The sequence below is a fragment of the Dama dama genome, chromosome X (assembly GCF_033118175.1).
Source record: "Dama dama isolate Ldn47 chromosome X, ASM3311817v1, whole genome shotgun sequence".
Lineage (NCBI taxonomy): Eukaryota > Metazoa > Chordata > Mammalia > Artiodactyla > Cervidae > Dama > Dama dama.
In genome coordinates this window covers 41,089,346-41,114,542 of record NC_083714.1, presented here as the reverse complement: position 1 = coordinate 41,114,542, position 25,197 = coordinate 41,089,346, and the positions used below count along the sequence as shown (strand labels likewise).

At 45.9% G+C, this 25,197-nt stretch overlaps 1 protein-coding gene across 2 annotated transcripts; it reads right to left on the bottom strand.

Annotated features, from left to right (window-relative positions):
* Nucleotides 1–11,508: 11,508 nt before the first annotated feature.
* ZIC3 (Zic family member 3) lies at nt 11,509–22,030 on the bottom strand. Of its 2 annotated transcripts, none has more exons than XM_061137362.1 (3): nt 20,977–22,030; nt 19,678–19,841; nt 11,509–11,658 (listed from the first exon to the last, which is right to left on the bottom strand). In XM_061137362.1, the coding sequence occupies exons 1-3, from the start codon at nt 22,028–22,030 to the stop codon at nt 11,509–11,511; spliced, it is 1,368 nt and encodes a 455-aa protein (XP_060993345.1). The 2 variants fall into 2 exon arrangements, with proteins under 2 accessions (XP_060993345.1, XP_060993344.1); XM_061137361.1 differs by lacking the exon at nt 11,509–11,658 and adding an exon at nt 18,674–18,853.
* Nucleotides 22,031–25,197: the final 3,167 nt, after the last annotated feature.

Genomic DNA, 25,197 nt, shown 5'->3' with positions numbered 1-25,197 from the left:
AAGATTCCCTGGGGAAGAAAATGGCAACCCACTCCAGTATTCTTGCCTGGAGAATCCCATGGACAGAGGAGCCTGGTGGGCTGCAGTCCAAGGGGTTGCAAAGAGGCAGACACAACTGAAGCAACTTAGCACTTAGCACACACACTCTGCATGTAAGTTAAGTAATTAGGGTGACAACACACAGCCTTGACGTACTCCTTTCCCAATTTTGAACCAGTCCGTTTTTCATGTCCGGTTCTAACTATTGCTTCTTGACCTGCATACAGGTTTCTCAGGAGGCAGGTAAGGTGGTCTGGTATGCCCATGTCTTTAAGAATTTTCCACAGTTTGTTGTGATCCACAGAGTCATAGGCTTTGGCATGGTCAATCAAGCAGATGTTTTTCTGGAATTCTCTTGCTTTTTCGATGACCCAACTGATGTTGGCAATTTGCTCTCTGGCTCCTCTGCCTTTTCTAAATCCATCTTGTACATCTGGAAGTTCTTGGTTCACGTACTGCTGAAGCCTAGCTTGGAGAATTTTGAGCATGACCTTGCTAGCATGGGAAATGAGTGCAATTGTGCGGAAGTTGGACTGTTCTTTGGCATTTCCCTTCAATGGGATTGGAATGAAAACTGACCTTTTCCAGTCCTATGGCCACTGCTGAGTTTTCCAAATTTGCTGACATATTGAGTGCAGCACTTTAACAGCATCATCTTTTAGCATCCAGCTCAGCTGGAATTCCATCACCTCCATTGGCTTTGTTCATTGTGATGCTTCCTATGGCCCACTTGACTTTGGGCTCCAGGATGTCTGGCTCTAGATGAGTGATCACACCATCGTGGTTATCTGGGTCATTAAGATCTTTTTTGTATAGTTCTTCTGTGTATTCTTGCTACCTCTTCTTAATATCTTCTGATTCTGTTAGTTGAGTGTTGAGTGGATGGCAATAATCTAAAATATCCTGTTGCTCCCCAAAATGTCTTAAGTTTAGATCATTTGTTCGGTCCTCACAACAACCCTATACGGCAGGTGTTTGTATTATCCCCATCAACAAGGACACTGGAATTCAGAAAGGCAAGCAGATGCACTGAAGTCACACAGCTGGCTCACACAGCAGCAATTCTGATCTGACTCCCCAAAATGTTCTCTTAACTATTATCTTAAACTACTTCCTCAGGAGTCTATTTTGACTGGACCATTGGATCTGTGGAAAGGTGTCCTGCAAAATAAGATCGGACCTAAGCGAGAAGGGCCTTATGTATCAAGCTACAAAATTTGTACTTAATTTGCCAAGCAATGGGGTGCCATTGAAGGCTCTGGAGCACAGAAATGACAGGATCAGTGTTAGGCGCTAGGAAGATTAATCTGACAGTAGGGTGTAAAACAAGAGTGGTGAGAGCCTGAAGGTGGTAGGGGAGCGGAGGAAGATCGTTGGTCAGCAAAGACAAGAGTCCAGGTGAAACTGTCCTTAGAAATTGAAAGGAAGAGGCAGATTTGCAAGAAAGAAGAGGGTACTAGTCATGAAAAAATCGAGAAGAAATGTCAACACAACTCTCCTCAGTCAATTTCTGGAAGGAAAGAAGTGAAGAAAAGGCTAATCTCTCAATATGATACAAAATGAACATAGTTTTAATTGGCACCCTCTTCCTCTCGTTTCTTCTAATTCTTATTTCCTTTCTCCCCTTGTGACTGAGCTACAATCACCTTACACGGGACTCTTGCCTTAGGTGTTTCAGTTTTTCCTAAGGAACACAAACATTTAAAAGTGAGAACTGTGATTATTCCACCTTGGAGCAGAGCCAAGCAGAATTATATCGTCAGGGCTGAAATACAGTAAAACATGCCCAGTGTTTCTGCCTGGTTCAGACACTTCCATTTGCATAATGCCTGGGACAAAAATATTGAAATTAAAGGCGATATCGTGTGAATCAGGAAACTCTTTTAAAGACAGTATGTTCCAGAAAAGAAGAGATATTTAATCAAGTCAGGAATTTGGACCTAACCTAGAAGTTTAAACAAAAAGAAAGAAAAGAATGGCATATGTTTCTATTTCCTAATGAGGACCTAATCATTAATTTGAAAGACAGCTAAATGCCCAAATTAAATTTTTTTTGGAAACCAGATGCAAACAGGAGCGTTTTCTCTCCTACTCACTCTCTGCTCTTTCCTATCAGCCCTCCTGCAACTGGGTTTTTCTCGATCTCCTTTGATTGTTTTTATTTCTATTTCTCTAGAAAAGTGCATGGTTAGATGCTACTCAAACAAATGTTATCCTCTGACCCCCAGTGAGAAAGACCCACTAGGTTCCATGTTTTTACACATCAAATACATTTCCATAGCTTCAAATACTTGGAATTACTAATGTTCCCATAATGCGTTAGGGACATTGTGGTGGTATTGAAACCACAAGAAAGGAATATTATTTTATTAAGACAGGATTGGAGATGTGCTCTTTCACTGAGGGAAGAAACCACCACAGTAAAAAGCACATATGCTCTGCTTCTCTGATACCAAGGAACCCCGAGGAAAGCTCTTCACACAAAATTTGCATAGAGCCTGGCTCCACAGCGTGCCCCTCCAGCTCGCCCTTCTCCCATTTCAGGAGTCGAATGGTTAGTACCGAAAAGGTTTTACACAGAAATGGGCAGTTCTCCTATTTACTGCCTTCTGAGAGCCTTACTGTACCGTGCCTCTATTTGGTGTGCATAGGATAATAAAATCCATGTGTGAATGTTTATATTTTAAAGATGTTGTGCTCCAATATGTTCTGAGTTAGGGCTTTTGAAAATACGGTATAGATTCCACACAATGCTAACTGAAAGGCTAATCTTCCCATTGTTACACTTTAATTAGTGAGACCTGTCATTACAACTTTTTATGATGAAAAGTATCAGGCCTTTTATCTTACTTTTAAGCCCTATTCTGAAAACAGCAGAAAAGGAACTGAAAAGACAAAGGAAATTGCATTTTATGGAACAATAAGGAGAGTCTTTAAAAATTCAGGGAAGTTCACAAACTGCCAAGGAAAACTCATTGGAGGCAGCAGCGCTAAGAAGGGGGGCCGTCAACTGAGTATGCAATATTAGCAGTCAGCTAACTCCCTAATCCTCTTCAGAATCCAAGGGACAAGAAAGAATAAGGACATTTCATAACAGCAGCCTGTAAGGGTGGCCTTTCAATTGCATCTCTGAATACGTAGGAATTTAGAGATGAGTTCCAAAGCTATTAGAAAAGTCTTGGTTTGTCATACCTGTGTTCTCTTTAACATCAGGTTGGAATCAAATGACAAAAATTTATCGCATCTTATTGACAATTTATTACATCTATTTCAGCATTTGCTACACTGAAAATTGTTCTGATAGCCTTAGTAGAAAATTTGGCATTGAAAAACACAAAAAGCAGTACTTTAATTTTTAAAAAGTCTAAGAAATTGGAAGATTCATGGAATTAGTTTAAAATTAGGAAGCACAGAGTTCTTAGGAAATGGTAACTTAAAAAAATAAAAATAAAAAAGCCAGAGCCCACAGACAAAAATAGAGCTTTCTTTCTGATTTTGTACAATTATTTTCTGCAAACCCTATTTATATAAACATGATTGTAGTTTGTCCTCAAGATAGTAGATGTTTGATAGGAATTAAGGTGCTGTTTTAAGAAAATGTGCATGTTTTGAAAGCACATGGGACAAAAAGACAAAGTTGAGAATGCACTTTCTGGTTTTCAGAGAGAAAAATAATTGGTTGCTGCCAAAATACTTTTCCTTCACTCTTTCAGTATTATCTACTTTGGGGTAGATTCAGTTGGTTTACTTTGTGTCCAACTTGGAAACCAAAGCTTTAAACTGAGATAGGGAGAGGTTTTCAAAGCAGAATAGGAAAAAGAGCTGTAGGGTGGTTCTGAAAAGAGGGAAGATGCTGCCTTACCAGTTCCAACACTCATGTCAATTCATTCCCTTCATCCACTCCCTACCTGCTGGTAAAAGCTGGATCCTATTTCAGAAACCCAGTTCAGTGCACACTCTAATTCCAGAGCTCTTCTCAGTTATTTTACAACAGGAGGTCCCAGTAAGGAATACAGAACCAACAAGCCACCACCAAACCAGGAAAGGTCAAAAGAAGACACCACATGTCCAACCACCTCCCAGAATCCTCCTTGCTGGCATCCATCTTGACTGAGCAATGGCGAGCGACCAGGAAGGACCCCGAGTCAGAATGATTAGGCAGAGACAACCCCAAGGGGATGAGCAAAGAGGGTAATACACCAGAGGAGAGGGTGGTCACTTCTTTTTCTGTTGCAGGAAGGGGGACCCCTCCCAGCGCCGGAGAGTGGGCTCTTGTCTAACACTCGAAAATGAATTGTTTGAGGAGACACAGGTGCTGAGAAAGCAAGAGACTTTATTGGGAAGGGGTGTCTGGGCAGAGAGGAAGAGGGTAAAGGAATCCAGGTGACCTGCTCTGCCAGGTGGCTCTCAGTCTTGGGTTTTATGGTAACAGGATTAGTTTCTGGGTTGTCTCTGGCTAATCATTCTAACTCAGGTCCTTCCTGGTAGCTCACCATTGCTCAGTCAAGATGGATGCCAGCAAAGAGGATTCTGGGAGGTGGTCAGACACGTGGTGTCTTCTTTCGACCTTTCCTGGTTGGTGGTGGCTTGTTAGTTCTGTCCCTTACCAGGACCTCCTGTCGTGAAATAACTCACGTAAATGGTTACTGTGATACCTGGCCAAGGTGGGCATTTTTAGTCAGTGTGTTTCCCCTAACATTTCTACCTACACCATTACTGCCCCCATTTTGTCTAGGCAGCTGGGGAAGGAGAGCCAAGTTACACCTTCAACATCTGTACTTGGGTCACCAAACACTATGATGGTGCCATCATTTGACTACATTGTGGGTTAAAGTTCAAATAGACGAATTTTAAAATAAATAAACTTTCAGTAAGGTAATCCAAGGACTCTATCACTGATTTCTAGAGAAAAATTAACTGTGATTTTAAAATAACCTAAAACTTCAAAGGTAAATTTTGGAACAGAACTAATTTCCAATTCATTTGTTGGAAGAGCCTGTCTGGAAAAGACACAGCAGAGAGCATGTGATGGCTTAGAAAATGCCAACAAATGAAATATCTCGACTTGCCACATTCAAATGGGTATTTTCTTTAATATAACAGAAAAAAACCCTTTAGCACCCATAATGCTACAAGTTAACTTTAGATTTGGTTTTTCCTTCTAGCTAAAGTTGTTGTAATGTCTGTCTAACAGAAGCATAGGGAAGGTGAAAGAATTATTGTTCCTACTCATTACAGAAAAAAGCAAGGGCATTATTTTCCGATTCAGGAAGTGCTAAATTCTTAAGACAGCACTGTATTTATAATGTTACCATTTTTAATATGTCATGATCATTGACACAGAAAGCTGCAGAAACCTGGAGGAGGACTTTTGGCATAATGAATGGGAAATGATCAGAAATACAAAAAGGCTTGGGTTTTGCATTTAAGTTAAATATTAAATCAAACAAACACATGCTGAGGAATCTACCCCCTGCTTGCAAATACCAATTTGTCCTCAGATCTACATCTATGTGTCTCTGAATGGTTGGCAATTCTACGTTGGCAAAATGAAGTAGAGAGAATCGAGACAATTGTCCATGCTGAGAATAATTTGTTGCCTTAGACAAAAATAATTTTGGAGTTTATTAATTAGGCAGGCCATTCTGATATACTGAATCTTAAAAGACCACTAGCGAACAAGTAAATAAATTGGTAGGAAAGAGTTTCAATAGTTTTGCTTTTTACCATTCTCTGGAAAACAATGGTTCTCACACTTCCATACATATCATATTCAGCTGCAGTGAACACTTGTTTTATTTAAAAAAAAATTTTTGGCCACATCCTACAGCTTGTAGGATCTCAGTTCCCTGACCAGGGATTGAACCAGGGGCCCTGTCAGTGAAAGTGACTGGACCACCAGGCAAGTCCCTGAAACCACTTGTTTTAAAGGCATATCCCTAGGCCCTGACTCCGAGAACTTTGGTTTTGTTTATCTGAGCAGGGTCCAAGAAATTTTGATACAGGGGATCTGCAGGCCAAATAGCAGGCAGCCCCATGACCCTCAATTCTGTGGAAATACCTAAGTAAGCAAAACTAAAGTGTCAATTAAGTTAGATAATATATTCCATGCAAACAAACTTTGAATTATCCATCCATTTAGCCAACATTCATTTATTGGTTGGACACGGTGTAAGCTGGGCACAAAGTAGGTGCAAAACGCAGTTTCTTCAACACCCAGCTCTCTATACGACTTCCTGACACCCCACTTCACTTTGTCCGTATAAACACAGTTGTCCCTGTACAGTGCCAGAACATCCAGTTGATTTAATGAATCAATCAGGTAAAACGCAATAACTTCCCAACTAACACTGAATGTTTTCTGAAGTGACAAAGTTTTGGCTTTGATTAGATGTAGCCACTCTCTGAGTTTTAGAATGCTTAAAATGCAAGGAGGAAGGTAGCAAAATCTTGCCTGAGAATATTCTTCAAAGCTTGAAGTATAAGAAAAAATGACTGTCTCTTGAAAGGGAAACAGGGGGACTGCGAATTGTTGATGGGCAAAGAACATTATTGTCACTGTGTACACTTCTGAATTTCTCATCATGTATGTGTATTATCTATTAAAAAATAAACATGAATTTTACATTTAAAAAATAGGCTTTATAACCTATTTTAGCTAAAGATGCTCTCTCCTGATTCTTCCAGGCACTTCAGCTTTGGACACCCGACAATGATAACACACACTTTTAATCTAAATGAATGCTATACGTGTGCACGCACAAGCCACAATTCCTTTATTAAACAACACATATGCACCAAATAAGTTTCAATTAGCGCAGGCTACAGACTCCATCCTCTCCCACCCCAACAAAAAATGCCCCGGGCCATACATTTAAAGAAATGAATGCAAATTGAAAACAAATGCACAATTACCTTTTCAAAATGATTTAATTTTAATTAACATATTTATATTGCATGTGGATGTTCAATTTAAAACCCTTAAAGGAAGCAAATTTAGAAGATTTGATAAAATATTATGTATGAAGATTTTGCATTTATCAATTACTGATTCATTTTCTGATTTAGCATTTGCCCAAGAGAAAGCATTACTGGTTAATTTATAAATTCAAAGTTGTTTTTAGGTTTTTCTTTTCAAGTAGGGAAGCGATTATTGTCCTGCGTTCTGATTTTCAAGTACCATATTCCAACTATTCACTTATCCAAAGTGATTACAGTGCTAATAGAAGCATTTGGGTTTAAATTCAGTGTTCAAATAGCTGTATTATGCAATTAGTCAATATGCAATTACAGGGAATCTAATGGAGCCAGATGCATGCAGTCCAGACACATGCAAACTAGAGATTAAGACTTCCTCAGTTTTATGCATATAAGCAAATTATGCAGTTAAACAGGCCTCACTAAAGAATGAATTGCATCTGTTTTGAGCCAGCTGGACTATGTGAATTTTCATTTCACCAGTTCAGAGAAATGCCTTAAAACTCTGAAGATTTTCAATGCTGTAATAATGGTATGAAGTTTCAAGTACCCATAGCAAAGACAACAACAAAAAACATATCCTTAATGTTTTTTCTAAAGTAGGGCTTCTTTCCCCTCCCCCACTCAATTTCTTTCGTAAGGATGTCTTATCAGAAAGTCCTGTGAAAACGCTTCCCTGCCGTCTCATTCACAAGATTAAATCTAGTGCCTTGAACATAAATGTTGTGTTTCACTGGAACATTCAATGGAAGAAGCAGCTTCATTTCATATCCTTGATATACCCGCAAATCAGGCTCAAAAATCATGGAAGGCTCAGAAATGATCAAGGAATAGACGCCTGATGGAACAGATGCACAGATGCTGTGCTGGAAGAAAAGACAAATGCTGAAGTGCATAATGATTTTGAAAAGATTTCTTTATCAAACATGTCATTTGTTTGAAAGACCAGAGTTGTTGGCATCAGATGTGGGGTATCAGCTTGTTAGCAAAGTGAAACATGATGGCTGCTAGATACTGGCAATTGATGAATCAATTGAAATCACTGATGTTGCTCAACTGAACATCTTCATTTAATATGTCAATGGTCAGAAGTTAACGGAACACCTTCTGTATTGGGTTATCACCACAACCAATAAGATGTCACATCTCAGCGGATACCCTGACTAAATATTTTTGTAAAGAATAGTGAAATCTCTAAAGAAATCTTATCAGCTGGCCTAACCAATTACACATTCTGTGGATGATTAGCTGCAAAAATAGAATATGAGTGTAGCTTTTCCATGTAAGATTCTGGCTGGGTAACATTAGTGAATCATTTGTAAACAATTTCCATGCACTGGATTTATATCAAGATGTTAAAATGCATTTATTTATCTGTACTACAAATAGGCTCCTATTATCGACTCTGGGACATTTACAGAGGGAATCTTTAGCAATAACATTTTTCTCATTTCTTTAGTGAGGTTTCTGATGACCCAATATTTTTTAAAAGGGCTTTTAACCCAAAGTACAAAAAAAAAAAAAAAAAAAGCAGGCACTTCAATTCTTCTCTAAGAAAAACCTAAGAGGGTGTTCTCCTGCCCCACCCCCCACCCCCCTTTCCTGTTCTATAGGAAAAGGCTGGGCTGACTGGATTTTTGGACTCCAGAGTGATCACACCTATAGGAGGGTCCATCCAGGGGAGGCACCACAGCATTGCACTAGACATCAGTTTTCAAGTTGGTTCTTTAATATAACCTTGTTCTTACTCGGTGACAACAAACCAATACTCAAAACAAGTTTACCACCACCTTGGACCTGCGCTTCTAATAGGGCGGGGTCAGGAAGAAAGATAGACAAAGGTGCTAAACCAATGAAGAAAGGAATAATGAAACATCCCCCAGGCCTCTATACAAAAGCCATTATCATGCAGCAGTACAGACTCTCTGGGAAGCTCCAAGCCCCCAAAATCCGTGAGAAGGAAAGAAATACTCGCCCGTCAGTTCCTCTGGGAAGAGCTTCGTGTGTTGGTATTTCTGTCTTGTTTTACTGCATAGACATATGGCTGTAAAAAATACATTTCATAATGCTGTAATAGAGACTTTCTACATTTTCATTTAAGTCTCAATTTTATTAACATAAAATAATCAGGGTATTCTTTAAAAGCATAATAAAAAACAAAAGTATGGCTGTAATGACTGGTGGCTGGTGTTCGCTTTGTATCTGAAGTGAGGCCATCACCTAGGGAGTCCATAAACTCATTCTAAGGATCCTGACATTGGTCAAACATTTTGGGGACTCCTCTCTGGGAACTGCCTTCAGAGCAAGCTTCCAAGCCCCACAAGAAAATCAGCCTCATTACTCTATAGTCACACCCGCATAATACTAACATAAATTTAGTAGAGGGAAACTGAATAATTTAAGGCATCATAAGATTTAATCTTTTCCTTAAATGTGAATGCCAATTTTCGCATTGTAAAATTGTCATTTAAATATAATAAGAAGCTGTTGACTAAAGTAAAAAATTTTGTCAAATTAACCATTAAATTACCATGTTTACAGATTTTTTAAGTACACAACTTACTTTTAATCTAAGAGTTAAGTGTATTCATTGGAAGATAATGAACAACAGGCATTTAATAACATTTTAATTTTATGTGTTTAAATATTCATAGCTATGTTCATAAACTCACATGCCTGATCTAGTGATTATGCTTATGAAATGCAGTATTTCTTAGATGCCCTAAGTCTCCATTTATTTTCTGAAACTGCATTAATTTGCACCCTAGTATAAATCACTATGTTTTTAGTAAAATATTCCATAATATTAAAAGTACGAAACCACCCCAAAGCAATGAAACAATAGCTACCTGCAAGAAGAAAGGAAGCAAATTAACATTTGTCCAGGCCCTACTCTGTGCCAGGCTCTTTATGGACATTTTCTTGCTTAATCCTTAGAATAACCCTAGGAGGTATTATTATCACAGTGCAGTTGGCTCATGCACAACTTGGTAGTTTACCTTTCCAAGGGTTTTTTTAATAATCCCATTATAACACTCCACTGCCTGTCTGAAGGAACACAGTTCTTGTTCTTAAAAACAAAAACAAAACAAAAATTCCTACTAACATCTTTCTAGGGGGATAGATGAATGTCAAGTTCTAGGGAGCTAAGAATCACAGTCTTTCCTGACTGGACTGTACGCCCACTCTTGATGTAAATGAACAACAAAAATCAGAGGGAGAGGAGCAGTTTTTCCCTCTACTTAAAAAATTACAGTATCATCAGTCTACTTAGCAGAAATTTTAATAAAATTGGACCTAAAGAACCAATAGCAATATACTCTATCAGGCTGCAATTTTACAATACCTCATCATGGCATAATCACGTCAAATAAATAGAATGATGGCCACTCAGAGATCACATTAGATTACAGATGTTAAATTTAAAATGAGAAATCAAGTATCTGGAGTTTGAAGAATTTCTCTGAAGTGTCTTCATCTTCTCTAACACTACAGTTAATTAACAACAACTTGTGTTTTAATAACACCTATATTCCATGATTCTGTAAGTGTTCTAATCAATGGTTGCCAAGTTGTCCGCCCCAAGAACCACTTTGGAGCTTCTGAATTATATCCATATAATGTGCTATGCTGCAACGTCCCCTTTCCAGAGGCCCTCCTTTCTCTTTTAAGGTTATTTTCAGCTTTGTCTTTTCCTCTCTCATCCAGATAGTGGTGTTCAAATGCTCTTTTTTTTCCTCCAAACTCCTATCTCCAGTCCTTCCTTCTAATCATCCCAATCAATCCTTGACTCTGAATTTCTCCCCTCCCCTGGAGGTCCCCAGGATCTCCCCAGCACCTGGCCCTGAGTTCCTCCGGAAAAACACTGTGAGCTCAAAACGGTTGGGGTTTGTTCAGCAGGTTGGGTTTTTTCCCCAAGTTTATTGCTCAGTGAAAGCCAAGCTATATCATGAAAGATGTGAATAGAATATAAATTGTCCCAATTCAACAGGTTAATCAAGGTTATTTGATCACTGAGGATTTAGTTAGGGGCTATGGTTGTCACTGCAATAAAACAATAATCACAAAAAATAATTTAAATGGTTTTATTTAAGTCAATTGTAGAGATTCTGGATGTTGCTTTTAGAACACAAACAAGAAATAACAAAACAAGCATTCATATTTCTAGTTTTAAACACTTTAGTTACACATGTGGAATGCAGATATTTGAAAGAGATTTTCAACAAGGTCAACACAATGCATGAGATAATACACACTGAATTAGGCTAGTCTTCACCTCCATCTTCTAGTTTATGATCCTAAATTGGTTGGAGGTGTGTGTGGGGGGGTGCTTTTTTGCTTTTTCATTTCATAAATGATTGCTCAACACAGAATGAAATACACCAAAGAAGAAAATAGTCTTTTTATACCTAGGGAAGAAGCTACTACTCTTAAAATGATCACTTCAAGGTAACAGACATCCAAATTGATGTGGTTTTCTTTGAAACCTCATCAGTAAATCATTTCTTGCACAGTAGGTTCGGCATTAACCCTGCATTTAGGATAGGTAGTGTTATGGAGGGCTGGCTGCTGCATACCAACGTCAGTATCAAGTTCTTCGTCAGGAATTAGAGACTGTCCCGGATACCAAGCAGGACAACACTGGCAAAAAAACAAAAAGTGAACTGCAGATAGGTCAAAACAAGCTACATTTACTCTTAGAAAAACATAAAACATTACTGGATATGTTGTTTTAAATGCTAGCATATAATAAAACACAATGGAATCTTCTATTTTTAACACCTTATGCTCAAATGGTCTTTACATAGGTTGTGTTTTAATAAACACATTAGACAACATACACATTCTATCAGAGAACAAACATAGAAACTTGCCATAGAAACTGGTGAAGGCTATTCTTCCAGTTACTATAGGGCTCACATTTCTCTATTCATCAGATCAGTAAACAGGTTGGACTGTCATCACAGTAAAATATACAAAATTGTTTGCTCTATTAGATGATTTTTAAAAGAAATGTTTTCTTTAGTTTCAACAGATTTTTGGCAATAAGAATCTTATTCAAAGAAGTTTTGCTCCTGTGTTATTATTAGTCCAGGTCCTCTGAACATTCCCCCCTTTAAAGGCTTCCTGCGAACTTAGTGTTTTTCAAGCTGTAAATTTCAATAGTGATGGTAGAAACCAAACCTCAGAGGGAAAAGCAGTGCCCTTTGGAGATATCATTCAAACAAATATAAGAGTTCTACCAATTTGTCATTCGTCCAGTTTAGAAGAAATTCCATTCATGTAACTCTTATGAAAATCAACCACAGTTTTACCATATCAAATGACCCAAAGAACACCGCAGGTATCCAGGGGAGATAGTTCACCAGTGCATCTTTAGCTTGATTCCAAAGTCAATCTTAGAGACGTTCTGGGCACTGCGGTTCTCAGAGAGACAAACTGCCTACCCATTGGCTAAAGATTTTTCAAGTTAATGAACTTTTCATTTTCCACACTTTTGGTACCAAGAGGCGAGGAAAAAGCTCAAATCTCAGGGTTCAAACTACAGCATGGAAAAATATACAGCAAGCACCATCTACCTCCTTTGCTCTCTCAAAGATGTCAATACTCTATTCCAGTCAGGGGGTGGGGTGAAGAGGCTGAACCCTGGAAGCAAACTTCACCCAAAGGGGTAAAAATTTGTTTGGTGGCTATTTCAAAACAAGTTTCCAAACTGCAGAAGGGACTCCAGCCCCTTTGACTTGCAGGAACCACACATAAGAAAAGGACAGAAAATACTACAAGGCAGGCTTATTTTAATTGCCCAGGGGTTTCCAATGCAAAGCACGACAACTTAAATGCATATTCCAAATTCTTGCTCCAAAGCCGTCTTCTTTGTGCACTGAAAAGGAGGAAAGACAACCCCATCAATTGTTCTCTGCAGATAAAGGCACTGTTTTGCAGATTTCCCCCCAGATCTGGGCCAGCTTTGCTAATGACCTGCCCACCCACCTGGGGCCCTTCTCAAGGTGGCCCTCGGGAGCTGGCCCACACCTTCAGGAGCCCAAATCCTCGCCAGTGGGCAGCCCAGAAGGCTATCTTTTCGTTTAGCTGTTGGCCTCCACGAAGACGCAACCTGAAAGAATGCGTGCCGCTTATTTTCCTAGAGGAGACGGGGGTCAATAACTACATTTTTAAAAACCCACATTTTTTTCCCCTCACGCAAGACATCTGCTGCATTTTCCCTGCAGAGAAAACACGGACTCGAGATCCCAGAGCTACCAGGGGTTCTTTCACACGCCAGCATTAAGGCGGTTTAAGCAAAAGCTGAATGAAAGTTTTCGCAATCATGGCCTTCCCTCCCGCCCCTTTTTTCGTAAGACCACCAGCTGTTAACAGCACACACAAAAGCTCACACAGTGCTATTTTTCATAGGCCCGCGTTTAAATGAGATATGCAGAAAACCGGGCCTGAGCAACATGGAGGGTTCGAACTCGCAATGGCTTATCCGTGCGGCTAATCCAGGGCACCTGGTTTGGAAACGGTGCCTCCGTGCTCCGCTCACGCGCCCCGCCATTGTCCTGGAAGAGAACAGTGTCCACTCCTTGGCATTTTTCGCGACTCGAAGGTGCTGGAGGATCCCGACTCGGGCACGAAGCTCAAAACGGCATCCCCCACCCCCGAGGCGCCGGGGGAGAAACGCTTTCGGTCGGGCCCGGAGGGTGGGGAGGCCTCGGGTAGATTTCAGATCCAAGCACCCCCCTCCGGGAACCCCAGCCCCCAGAAGGCTCGCCAACTTCCCACGCCCAGGATGCCCTGGAAGAACTTCTCTGCTTCCGTTTTTTTTTTTTTTTTTTTAACAATTTTGCGCTCGGCCGCCACGACCTACATTCTCCCGCGAGGCGCTCCGAGCCGAGGAATAAAAGGGAGTTGAAACCACACAACAGTTCGGCAGCCCGCCGTCAGCGCTTTGCTGCGCTCCGCGGGGGTTCGCATCCGGCCGCCATGTTTCCGACCCGAGAGCCGCCCCAAAACCAGCCCCCCTCCCCCCTCCGTCCGGCCCTCCGCCCCCCTTCCCGGCCCGGTCGAGGCCGCGGCGCCGCCGAGCCGCTTTCAACTCTACCCCGCCGCCCCCTCGCAGCGAAATCTGACTCGACGGCTGCGGGTTGTGCGCCTGCGCGCAGCGCGGGCTCGGGGCGCGGGCGGCCGGCGGGCTCCCGGCCGCGGCTTGAAAAGGCCGGAGCGACGGGGCGCGGGGGAGGAGGGGGGCGGTCCGGGCCGGAGCCTCCGCTTTCCTCCCAGCTGGCCCCCGCTCCGGCCCCGGCGCGGCTCTCACACGTGCACGCTAAAAACCCACTTCAAAGTCTTGTTTTGGGCGCGGGGGCGGCCCCCTCTAGGCCAGCCCTTGGGCCCTCGCGCGGGCCGCGAACCGGACCCCGAGCCCTGCCGGCCCTTCCCAAACCCTGGCGCGGAGATGAAACCGGGAGGGCCGGAGAGTGGGGACGCTCGCTGAAGAGCCCCGGGCGCCGGGATCGGCCTTCGGGCGTGCGAGTACCTCCCCTCCCTCCCCCACCCCACCGCCACCGCCTTCAGAAAATGAATGGAACACAAAGTTTGCGGCCAGCGCTGCGCTGTGGCCTTCGGAGCTCACCATTGTTTGGGCTCGTATTGACCCCAGGTCCGGATTAGGCAGCGGCTGATTCCTGCTTTACAGCCCCGCCGGCCTAATGAGGCCGGGAGGCGATGGGGCGCGAAGCGTCCTCGGAGCCCGGGCGACCGCCGGCTTACGGCCGCCAAGGGCCCTGTAGGTGGAGGTCAAAGGGTCAGCGGGCCGAGACCGCAAGAGAATTGACCCTAGGAAATGAGGTCCCCTCCCCCCCCGCCGGCCCCAGCTTCGACCGGGCCTGGCAAGAACTTGCTGTGTGCATAGGGACCCCGGGCGCCCCCACGAGGGGCCTGAGGACCCCGAGCGGGAGCCCTGACTTCCGCGACGTCTCGTCCCGGGGCCGAGTCCGACTAGACTTGGGTCTCGAGGGGGAAGACCGCCCGAAAGAAAACCAGCCCGGCTGCGGGGCTGAGATCCCGCGCTTCAGGAGATGGGCAGACCGGAGGCGACTTTCAGAAACTTAAGGGCCAAGGCCCTTAGGCATTTTTCGTTTGTTTTGGGGGCTTTATAAGGGGAGAAGGAGCCAGGGGCGAAGAGACAGCGGGCGGCGAGCAGGGTGGGAGGGGCGAGGAAGTCCTGAACACAACTTTCCTGGGAGGCTTTGTGAGCAGAGGAGGTCCCTGTTAGTTCTTCAACCTCCGCGGTAGTTAGGACCCACAGCCCTGCTTAGCCTGGACCCTGATCTTTAACCTTCCAAACTGGATGAAGTCCAGGCTTCTGTCTGCGTGAAAATAGACACCTTCGTGGAAATCTTAAACTAAACCACCCATTTTGGAAAAGATAATGGACTTTTAACAAAGGTCTTACCAGGTGCAAGAAGTAAAATAACCGTTCTCTTACTAAGAATCCAGTTGACATTCATGTTTTCCAGCTTATCTATCTTTAGGGTTGCAAAAGTTTTTGTTGTTTTTGGGCGGGGGGTGGGTGTGGGTGTGCGTATTCTTTAAGAGACTTACTGAAAATTAAAGAATATGTACTCCCAGAGTCAGATTATAGAAAGAAAATCTGTCAAAAGTTTTCTACTAAAATTAAGTTTTCTTTGCAACAAATGACAAGGGCAGAGGGATAGACTATTTGCAAGATAACAATGCTACATCCATATTAAAGGATATCATGTAGAGGGGCAAAACTTTCACATCTTAATATTGGTTATCATCATTGTTAATTCACATCTTCCCCTCTTAGGACACAATGCTCTACTGTAAATTTTCATGGCAGAATAATTTCAAGCCTTGTAAAGAAAGATCAAACTCTTAATGTCTCCTAAGGAGATGTCTGTTTAATGTATTTAATGGGGGGTGGGAGAAGCAAGATTTTGAAATAATCTTGCATCCAACCCATCACTTTACTGTCATTTAAGGTTAGGTTAAGTTGGGGGTGGAGAGAAAAATCATAGAGAAAACAGTAAACTGTGGAAGTTAAATGCACATTTCAGAAGAAAAACATTATTTAGACTTCAGTTGGAACACATGTAAAGCCAATTTTATGAGTACACACTTTCTGAAAACTTGCTGAGCATTTAAAATGCTTTCTGGTTTGAAGTGAAGGAAAACTCCTGAAATAGGAATTTGGTCCAGCACCCTCAATGTCAAGGTCAAGACTAGAATGTCTGGGGGTAGGAGCAGTAGACTGACCAGGTTACCTGCTCACACTTGTGAAGGCATCCCAATCCGTTCATGGCATTCAGGCCTTTGCCTTGTCTACTGGTGGAGGAAAGTGAAAAAAAAAAAAAACCCATTCTCCACAAACAAGAAATCACATCCAAAGCAATGTGCAATTAGAAACTGTCAATAACTAATTGTCTGTTGACAAAGATCAGTAGATAACTTAAAACAGACTGTTTCAACTGTATCCAAGGAATCAAAGTTTCTTTTAATCATCAGAACTTCTCTTTCAATTTAAGGTTGATTTATTTGAACATGGGAAAAAAAATCAGGCACCAAATACAAAAATGTTATAACATAAATAGATGTGCCAAGACTTTATTTCTTCAAAAAGAACAATAAACAAAATTCTAGAATTCAAAATGATTATGTATAATACCAAACTGACTGCCACCAAAAATCCTAGAGTACTGCCCCTTCAAGAGAAGGAGATACTTAAGCCTATTCATTACATTTCTAAATTCTTTACAATTCCTTATCTCCACCATTCTATTTGCTGATTTGCAAGTTGGTTATTCATGCAGAGATTGGGCTCTTAATATTAAACAGCACCCTAAATTAGTAAAAAAGAAAAGCCCTCAATACTCTACCCACTCCACCCCCCCAAATAGTAATGTTTCTTTTTCATATAACAACTGTAAAAAAACTGTCTGTCCAAATGAGTTGCTTTACTTAAGATTAAATAGATTGTTAATATTTTATCACAAAGCAAACAACCATTTTTCATTGTTATTGATTTTAATGGAAACAATGCTCTTAACATCTTTGCCTACAAACCATGAACTTTTAAAAATACATATTTTGCAAATGTTTTTTCTTTCCATAATATTTCAGAACAGCTGCAATTACACCGCTATAAAAATGTTATGAATAATTGTGATAATTACGAATTGAACTATATACAGCAAAACAAACCAACCTGTGCCTTCCAAAATTGTAAATGGACTATGGTTCTTTTAAGAAGCACTTTCATCATAAGTAAGCACGCCTCGACTGGCCTTACTCGTCATCACTGTTTCAGACATATGCTTACTTTTGAAAATATATAGATAGCTAGATTTGATAGGCAGATTAGATACGTCATAGATACAAACATATATAGGTATATGGGTGATCTCTCGATAGAATAGACAGACATGCATCCTGCCACAGTGTTCATTTTTATGTAAGATAATAAAAAACTAAGGGACATAAAACTCATTAGGTTACCTTAGGTTTATATATGTAGGGCAGGGATGATTAAATCCAGCTTCTCAGTCTTTGAAGTACAAGATTGAGATGTCATGGCCACTAACTGAATTGATCAGTAATATTTGATTTGCATGCCGAAAATCCAGGACAAACACATTTAAACTCGCAGTTAAACAACCATCTGAGCTAAAGAAAGGAGGGTCTTCCCAGATGGAAACTGACACTGTAAAGAATCTATACTGCAATAGAAAAATAATTTAACAATTAAAAAAGGGATCTGAGTGAGTTATAAATACCAACAAACAAGATTTCATTTGTTCACGTCTCCTCTTTGTAGAAGGAGGCTGTTACAAAACAAGAGAAAGGAGTCAGTGGTTCAAAAATTGTAAATTGTGTTCTTCTTTCAAAACAATAAATTTTAATGCTAAAGCGGTTATAATCAAAAGCTGTACAGAATTTGTTAGAAAACATTTATCCATAAATATTGTTCAGTTCCCGGCATTTGTAGCAATAATTAAATTACAAACGATAAATATGGCATCAATGGATATGTATTTACAAAAAAGAAAGTTATTACAAAAGGCAATTGTATACTAAACGTCACAATTTGTGTAGAGTAACATCACATCCTCAGCCTGAAAAAATACTGAACAACAGTTTCGACCCCATTAGACAAAAATACATTCACAAGTGTAATGCTTTGAGGAAAAGTTCAAGACATAACAGGACTTTGGCACGGTTTAAGACTGTGAGAGTTTAAACAATCACCACTAAGGCGAAGATTTTTCCATCAGTTTTAGCATCACCACCACCAATAAGCCTTCCATAACTTCCTCTCAAGAAACAGGACAAGAGTTAAAATGAACTGAAGGCGTTTAGGGATGGGGTGAGCAGAGAGCAAGAGAAAGGGGAGGAAAAAGCAGTGAGTTTTTTTTTTTAATCCTTCAAATGCCAAAACATATTTTCTAATCCTGAGAAAAGGGCATGGCTACTTTTGGATCTTGCCCAAAAACCTTCCTGGACAATTGCAATTAACCAGATGTAGCCCTATATATGGCCTCTTGCCTTAAAACTCCATTTCCATCTGATTGGTCTCAGTTTTCTTTTTAAAATGCATTTGGTCCATTCTATGGTTAAACAGGGTTTGTGTTTGTCCTCAGACGTACCATTCGTTAAAATTGGGAGGAAGTCCAGGGTTGTGGCTGGTGCTAGTTTGAACTGCAGAAGGGGTTTTAGTGGTATCTTTACTGTTTGCAGAAGCTATAGCGGGTGGAGTGGAAGATTCATAGCCTGAACTGGCAGCAGGGGAGGAATCTGACCCTTGAGATTCATGAACCTAAAATTAACATGTATATATTATAATGAATATAATTCCAACTGGCATTGTGCAAGCAAAAACAAGAGCACTGTAAGAGCAAGACCGCCCAGTGACCCACTTAAAATACTGCTGATTTGGGGGTTTTGTTTTTAATTTCCACATTACCGATGTGTAAGAAAACCCCAAGACATTCGTCAAAAAACCAGTTTGAGTCCTAAGATTGGCATTGTGGAAAAGGAATAAAGTACTCTAGTTAATTCATGCCCCTTCAGAAATGCTTTCTCCGCGGCTGGAGCGGGGTAAGCTCGTAGTCTTTGGGGCCCTATAAAATACTCCGGGCCCAAGTCTCGCCAAGACCGCTCTGGCTTGGGAAAGCAGGTACAGAGAAAAGTGGCACGGGCGCCTTGTGCGCTGCGAGGGCTCCGACAATTGCGTGGGAATCCCCCCTCGCTCCTCGGCCCTATTGTTTTACCGGAAGCCGAAGAAGAACGGAGCCCCCAGCCCCCCGCCCCCCGGGTTCGGCGCGGGCACTCTCGGTTCTCAACGCGGGTTGAGCCGGGGAGAGGCGGCCACTGCGACCTCCAGTCCCGGCGAGCTCGGTTAGAGCTTCCCAGTAAACAACTGATCTTTCCCTCCGCTCCCTCCTCCTCCCCACTGTGCTCCCGCTCCCCCCACCCCCGTCCCCCATCCCGGTCCCCCAAATGGGTTCAAGGTGTCAACGCTGGAGCAAATCGGATTTAACGTGGAAGATACAGGGTTGGCAGCGCGGGCGCTTCCGTTCCGCGGCCCGATGTCGGGCAGAGTGTTTATAAACCGCCGACCGCTAATAAAGAGGTAATTACCTTCATGTGCTTGCGCAGGGAGCTCGGGTGCGTGTAGGACTTGTCGCACACTTTGCAGATATAGGGCTTGTCCGAGGTGTGCACATGCATGTGCTTCTTGCGGTCGCTGCTGTTGGCAAAGCGTCTGTCACAGCCTTCAAATTCACATTTAAAAGGTTTCTCACCTGCAAAAGGCAGAAATGCAAAGGGGGTGGGGGGGAAATAGAGTCAGGGCCAGGAGCATCCTCCGGCCGAGCAGCGGAAGACAGAGCGTCCGGCGGTCTGCCCGGAGAGGGAGCGCCGACTGGGGGCGGCCGTGGCATCTCTTTTCCCTGGAGAAAAATGGAGAGCGCGGGTTGAGCCTGCTAGGGTGGGGAGCGGTGGTCGGGGGCGGGGGTGGGGCAGGGCCGGCCCAGAACCTGCCCGTCCCTTTGTTCTCCAGCCGGAGGGCAAGCCCCAGGCTCCTCCAAAGTTTCCCTCGAGTTGCGGTACCCCCACCCCCCCGCCCCGACCCGGCCCGGGGCCTCCGAGCGCTGCCTCGTTCAGCCGGTATCTCGGCGTAGCAGCCAAGCCCGGGAGGGACAATGGACCGGGGACGGGACAATCCCTTTTAGTTCCTTCTTTGTACCTTTTAATTTGCCTCTTTCAAATGCATCGGTTTTGCTAAGCCCAGCATTAAAAAGCTGAGGTCGTTGTACTTAACGTTCGAAAAGAGAAAACTATATAAATCCAGGGGGCTCCGGACAGTTTTACAAGATGCTCTGAACAAGCCACGAAACTGGGATGCCTTTTCTACGTTAGCGTTCCTCCCGGAGGACTGAATTGAACCTGGAACTCCAAATAAAAATAGTTTGACAAAAGTACCAGTCATTTAATTAGGAGATGTGCCAATCAAGGGTAAAAAAGAGCGGAAGTAACCGAAAGTTAGTTTTCATTAGCATTTCTATGGTTGCCTCCCCCGACTGGGTGCCGAGAGCTAAGTCGCTGGTGAGCAATTTCTCTGCACACGTTCGGAGTCCCTCCAGAGTAACCCAGAAAGAGACAAAAAGAGGCGGCGCCAGTGGGTTCCTGGGCGCGAGAAGGTTCCAATTAGTTCCTGAGACCGCAGAGCCGTCTGCCCGGGAAGTTAGAACTGGGCAAAAGCGCCGCGGGGCGGGGAGGGCGAGAGGTGGAGGGACCGTGACAGCGCTACTTCTTCCAACCGCCCCGGCGGGGCGCCGCCTCTCTCTACGGCCGCCACCCCTCGCTCCCTCGCGGGACAGGTCGGCTCGGCGGCGCGCGGCCGCGGCGGACCCAGCGCCCGCCCGCCCTCCTCCTTACCTGTGTGGGTCCTCTTGTGGATCTTGAGGTTCTCGGAGCGGGCGAAGATCTTCCCGCAGCCCGGGAAGGGGCACGGGAAGGGCTTCTCGCCCGTGTGCACCCGAATGTGATTGACCAGTTTGTACTTGGCCTTGAAGGACTTGCCCTCGCGGGGACACTCCTCCCAGTAGCAGACGTGGTTGTTCTGCTCCGGGCCCCCCACATGCTCCATGGTGACATGTGTCACCAGCTCGTGCATGGTGCTGAAGGTCCGGTCGCAGCTCTTCTTGGGCCGGCTCAGCTGAGCCTCGTCGATCCACTTGCACGACAGCTCCTGCTTGATGGGCTGTCGCATGTAACGGAAGAAGGCGCCGGGCCCGTGGTGGGCCGCCACGTTCACGCCCATGTTCATGTTCATGGGGCTGTAGTTTGGGAACTGCGCGCCGGCCGTGTAGGGGTCCGTGCGCGGGCTGGCCACCGGGCGGTACGGGTCAGCGCGGCCGAACAGCTCTCCGCGCAGCCCCAGATGGACCTGGTTGTTGTCCACGTGCCCGGTGGGCGACGGGTGCCCAGCGCCCTGGTCGTGCAGCCCGGGGAAGAGCAGGTAGCCGGGGGGCTCCGAGATGCCAGCCGGAGCGTGCAGGCTACTCGCCGAGCCGGCGAAGAGCCCGTGTTGCCCGCCACCCGAGGCCGCCTCGCCGAGCCCAGAGCCGCGCTGGCGGAACAGAAAGTCGCGCGTGGAGTTGAAGGCGGCGGAGGCGGCTCCGCCGTAGCTGGGCACCTGGCCGGCGTGGTGATGGTGGTGATGGTGGTGGTGATGATGGCCCAGGGCGTTGGCGTAACCCGAACCCTGCGGCGTGAACGCCGAGCTCTGGCCAGAAGACAGATCATGAGCCGCCGCGGGGCTCAGCTTGAAGGCGGCGGCGGCGGCGGCGGCGGCGTGGGGCGAGTCCCCGAAGGGAGTCAGCCCTATGCCCGCCGGCTCGCGGTTGGGCATCTCGTGGTGGCGCGGCGCGCCGAAGCTGCCCACTCCCAGCCCCGGGAACTGCGGGCCTCCGTCCAGGAGCATCGTCATGGGTGATTCTTTTTCGACACCAGCGATCTCGCAGATGTGATCGAGGGTGCTTAAGAAGGAGAGCTCCACAAAGTCGAAGTCGAAGAGGGGTGGCGACGGTTGGACACGGTGGTCGGGAGATCCCTCAGGCTGAAGCAGGGACTGCAACTTTCTGTCGCTGAGAGAGTCTCCTGCAGAGGGACAGGAGGGAGGAGGGGAAGTAGAAGGACCTGGAGGGGGGAGGAGGGGGGAGAAGGAGGGGGGAGAAGGGAGGAGAAAAGATTCTGGAACTAGATCTGGTTTAACAAACTAACAGACGCGCACAAAGAAAAATAAGCAAAATAATAAGTGGAGGGCGGAGTTTGCCAATCCTGTCCCGGGCACCCCACCTCTCCCCGAGAGCGCAGAGCCGCGGGACCAGGAGGCTCGTGCCTCCCGGCTAGGGTGCGCTTAGAAGCAGAGCCGGCTCGCGGCCGGCAGGCAGGAGGCAGGAGGCAGGCTCGGTGCTCGCCGCTCGCCGCGCCAGTCCCTTCGCCTTCAGAGTAGTGTCCTTGGACTGATAAAGTCAATCACTCACTCCTCTCACATAAACCGAGCGGGAGGCCGCGCGGCGCGCGCCAATGGGGAGCCAGCTGGCCCGCGGTCACCTGACCCCCGGCCCCGCAGCCCATTGGCTGTCGCCACGCTGATTGGCAGCGCGGAGCGGGGAACATGGCAGCCGCGGCCGAGCGGCCGCCGCTGATTGGGCCGTGGCCGGGCGCCTGGCAGGTGAGGCGGCGGTGGCGGCCGGGAACCCGCGAGTGGGCTCCGCGAGGCTGGCGCTGCCGTGGGGGAACTGGAGCCAGGCTCGAGCCGGGGAGCGGCGGGGCGGAGCCAGGGCCTCTCCCCGGCTGCCCCCTCGCCCGAAGCGGGCTAGCACCCCTCGCGCCCGCTTTACCCGCTTTGACCAAATGAATGATCCTTGCCTCGCCTGGATCGTTCCCACCGTCGGCTGGCCGCTGGACGTCCAGTCCTGCCTGGGCGCCCCCACCCGCCGCCTCACCACCCCAAGAACGTGCCCCCGGGCGCGGATCCCGGGACGAGAACAGCCGTTCCACTCTGGCGGCTCATTAGCCGCGTCCTCCCCACGCGCCGCTGTGGGTCCTGTTGACCCAAGAGGCCGGACCCAGGCCGGCCGGCTCGCCGTCTGTGAACCGAGCGCTGCCGGCCGGCCGAGGCCCAAACGAGGAGCAATGGTTAGAATTAGAGCCATCTCCGTTATTTCCGTCTGAGCCAACCATTGGCTCTTCAGTGTGTGAGTGGTGGCTACAGGATACTGTCCTCGCCACTGTCCCCACCGCCCTCCCACATAACACACCAGACACAACACAGCAAACATATGTGACACAGTAAACTCGCACACACCACGCTGAACACGCTCTCAAACACAGCAGTAAGCACGCACAACAAACTACACGCAAAAAGGGAAACAGACACACAGCAAATTAAACACACAACAGTATACACACACGCACGTATAACTGCAAACACACCGAAGCACAAATACTAAACATGCACAACGGACAGTTAGCCTGGCACGCCGAACACGCACACAGCATGAACTACACAGCAAACTCACTACACACACATTCAGACACACACACACACACACACACACACACACCCGGATCAGTGCCTGTTTTCAAACCACTGGGCTAATCAGCTTCGAACTCTCAACATTTTCAAATGCAAAAGTGGGGGCGGGAATGGGGCTTGTTGAGGTGGAATTTTCTTCCCTCTGAACTGCCAGGGCTTTGCCCTCTTCTCCTCCTACCCGCGGAGGCATCCAGTCACCTCGGGAACTTCTTACCCTTAAAGATTGTCTTCCTAGGGTTGTGTGTGGGATCAGGGCCCCCTCTCCTGTCGGGTGCAAGGTCTTTCTGGACATAATGACCAGGATCAGACAGGGCTATAAATCCACTCATTTTTTTGTTGTTGTTCGGCAGGGCATTTGCAAAGAATGTAAGAGAGGGAGAATGGCAAAAAAAAAAAAAAAAAGAGAGAGAGAGAGAGGTGGCTGTGTTTGTCACACCCCGAGGAGCCGAGCCCCAAAGTCTGCGCCTTGAGGCAGCCTCACAGCCTGGCCGCCATCTCTCCGTAGGAAACAGAACATCTGATCAAGTTCAGAGACGCTTGGAGAGACCGCCTCAAGCAGCGCTTTATAAACTGCAGCCTTTCACTTCCTGCCCCCCATTCCTCCTGGCCTGGTCAAGACTTCACCTTCTTTCTTTGCCAGTTTGCTGGGGGGAAACCCTGCCGCTAGCGCACTTGCCGTAGTCACCCCCTCCCCTTCAAACTCGCCCCAATTCTCTCTCTACATCAGAGCTCTCTCCCCAGGTTGGAAGGTGAGTTCACTGCTGACTTAAATGATTACAGCTACTGAAAATAGGCTCGCCAAGACTGGTTGCAGAGTCGCTCAGCAGCGGGTTTCTTTGCGGGAAGGGTGGGGTGGGGTGGGGTGGAGGGGAAGGTTCAGAGAAGAACAAATAAGCCTAAATTATGCAAATGAATTCCCTGGAGTCAGCTTTACAAAAAGGGAGGATAGCTTTTCTTTCTCTTCCGCGTTTCTTCTCCCTTCCCCCTTTATATCCTTCCTTCTTTCTATCTCTCTTCACTTCCCACCAGCCCCCACGGACCCTGGGCGCGCAGCTGGTCAGAAAAAGTTTGGATCTCCTCCGGCGCCAGCCCGGAGGAGAGCGGGGCTCGGGGGCGGCGGAGAGGTGGCTCTCGAGCCCTAGCCCGGCCAGCGCTGATGAGAGGGTTCCCGGGGAGCCCCGCCAGGTACCCCGAGAACCAGGGGCCTACGCGCGTTTGGGAGTCCGGGTCGGGGCTGCGGGGGCAAGGAGGAGCCGAGGAAGGAGGGCGGCCGAGCGCCCCTCGCCTGCCCCTTTGGGGGGAGGGGTCCCGAGCGCAGGGCGGGGGATGTTGCCGCCGCTGACCTACCCAGGGCCCACTGTCCGTCTTCATCTGACCACATTCCGATAATTAATTGCCTCCAGCACGTGCTCTGTAGTCCCTGGAACAAAAAGGCATAATTCAATTAGATCATCAACCGAGAAGTGGGGAGGGGGGATGCTTGTTAAGGGGCCGACCTGAGGCGGTTCAGCCAGGCCAGAACCCCGGGCGGTGGAGCCCTTCCTGGGGCAGCC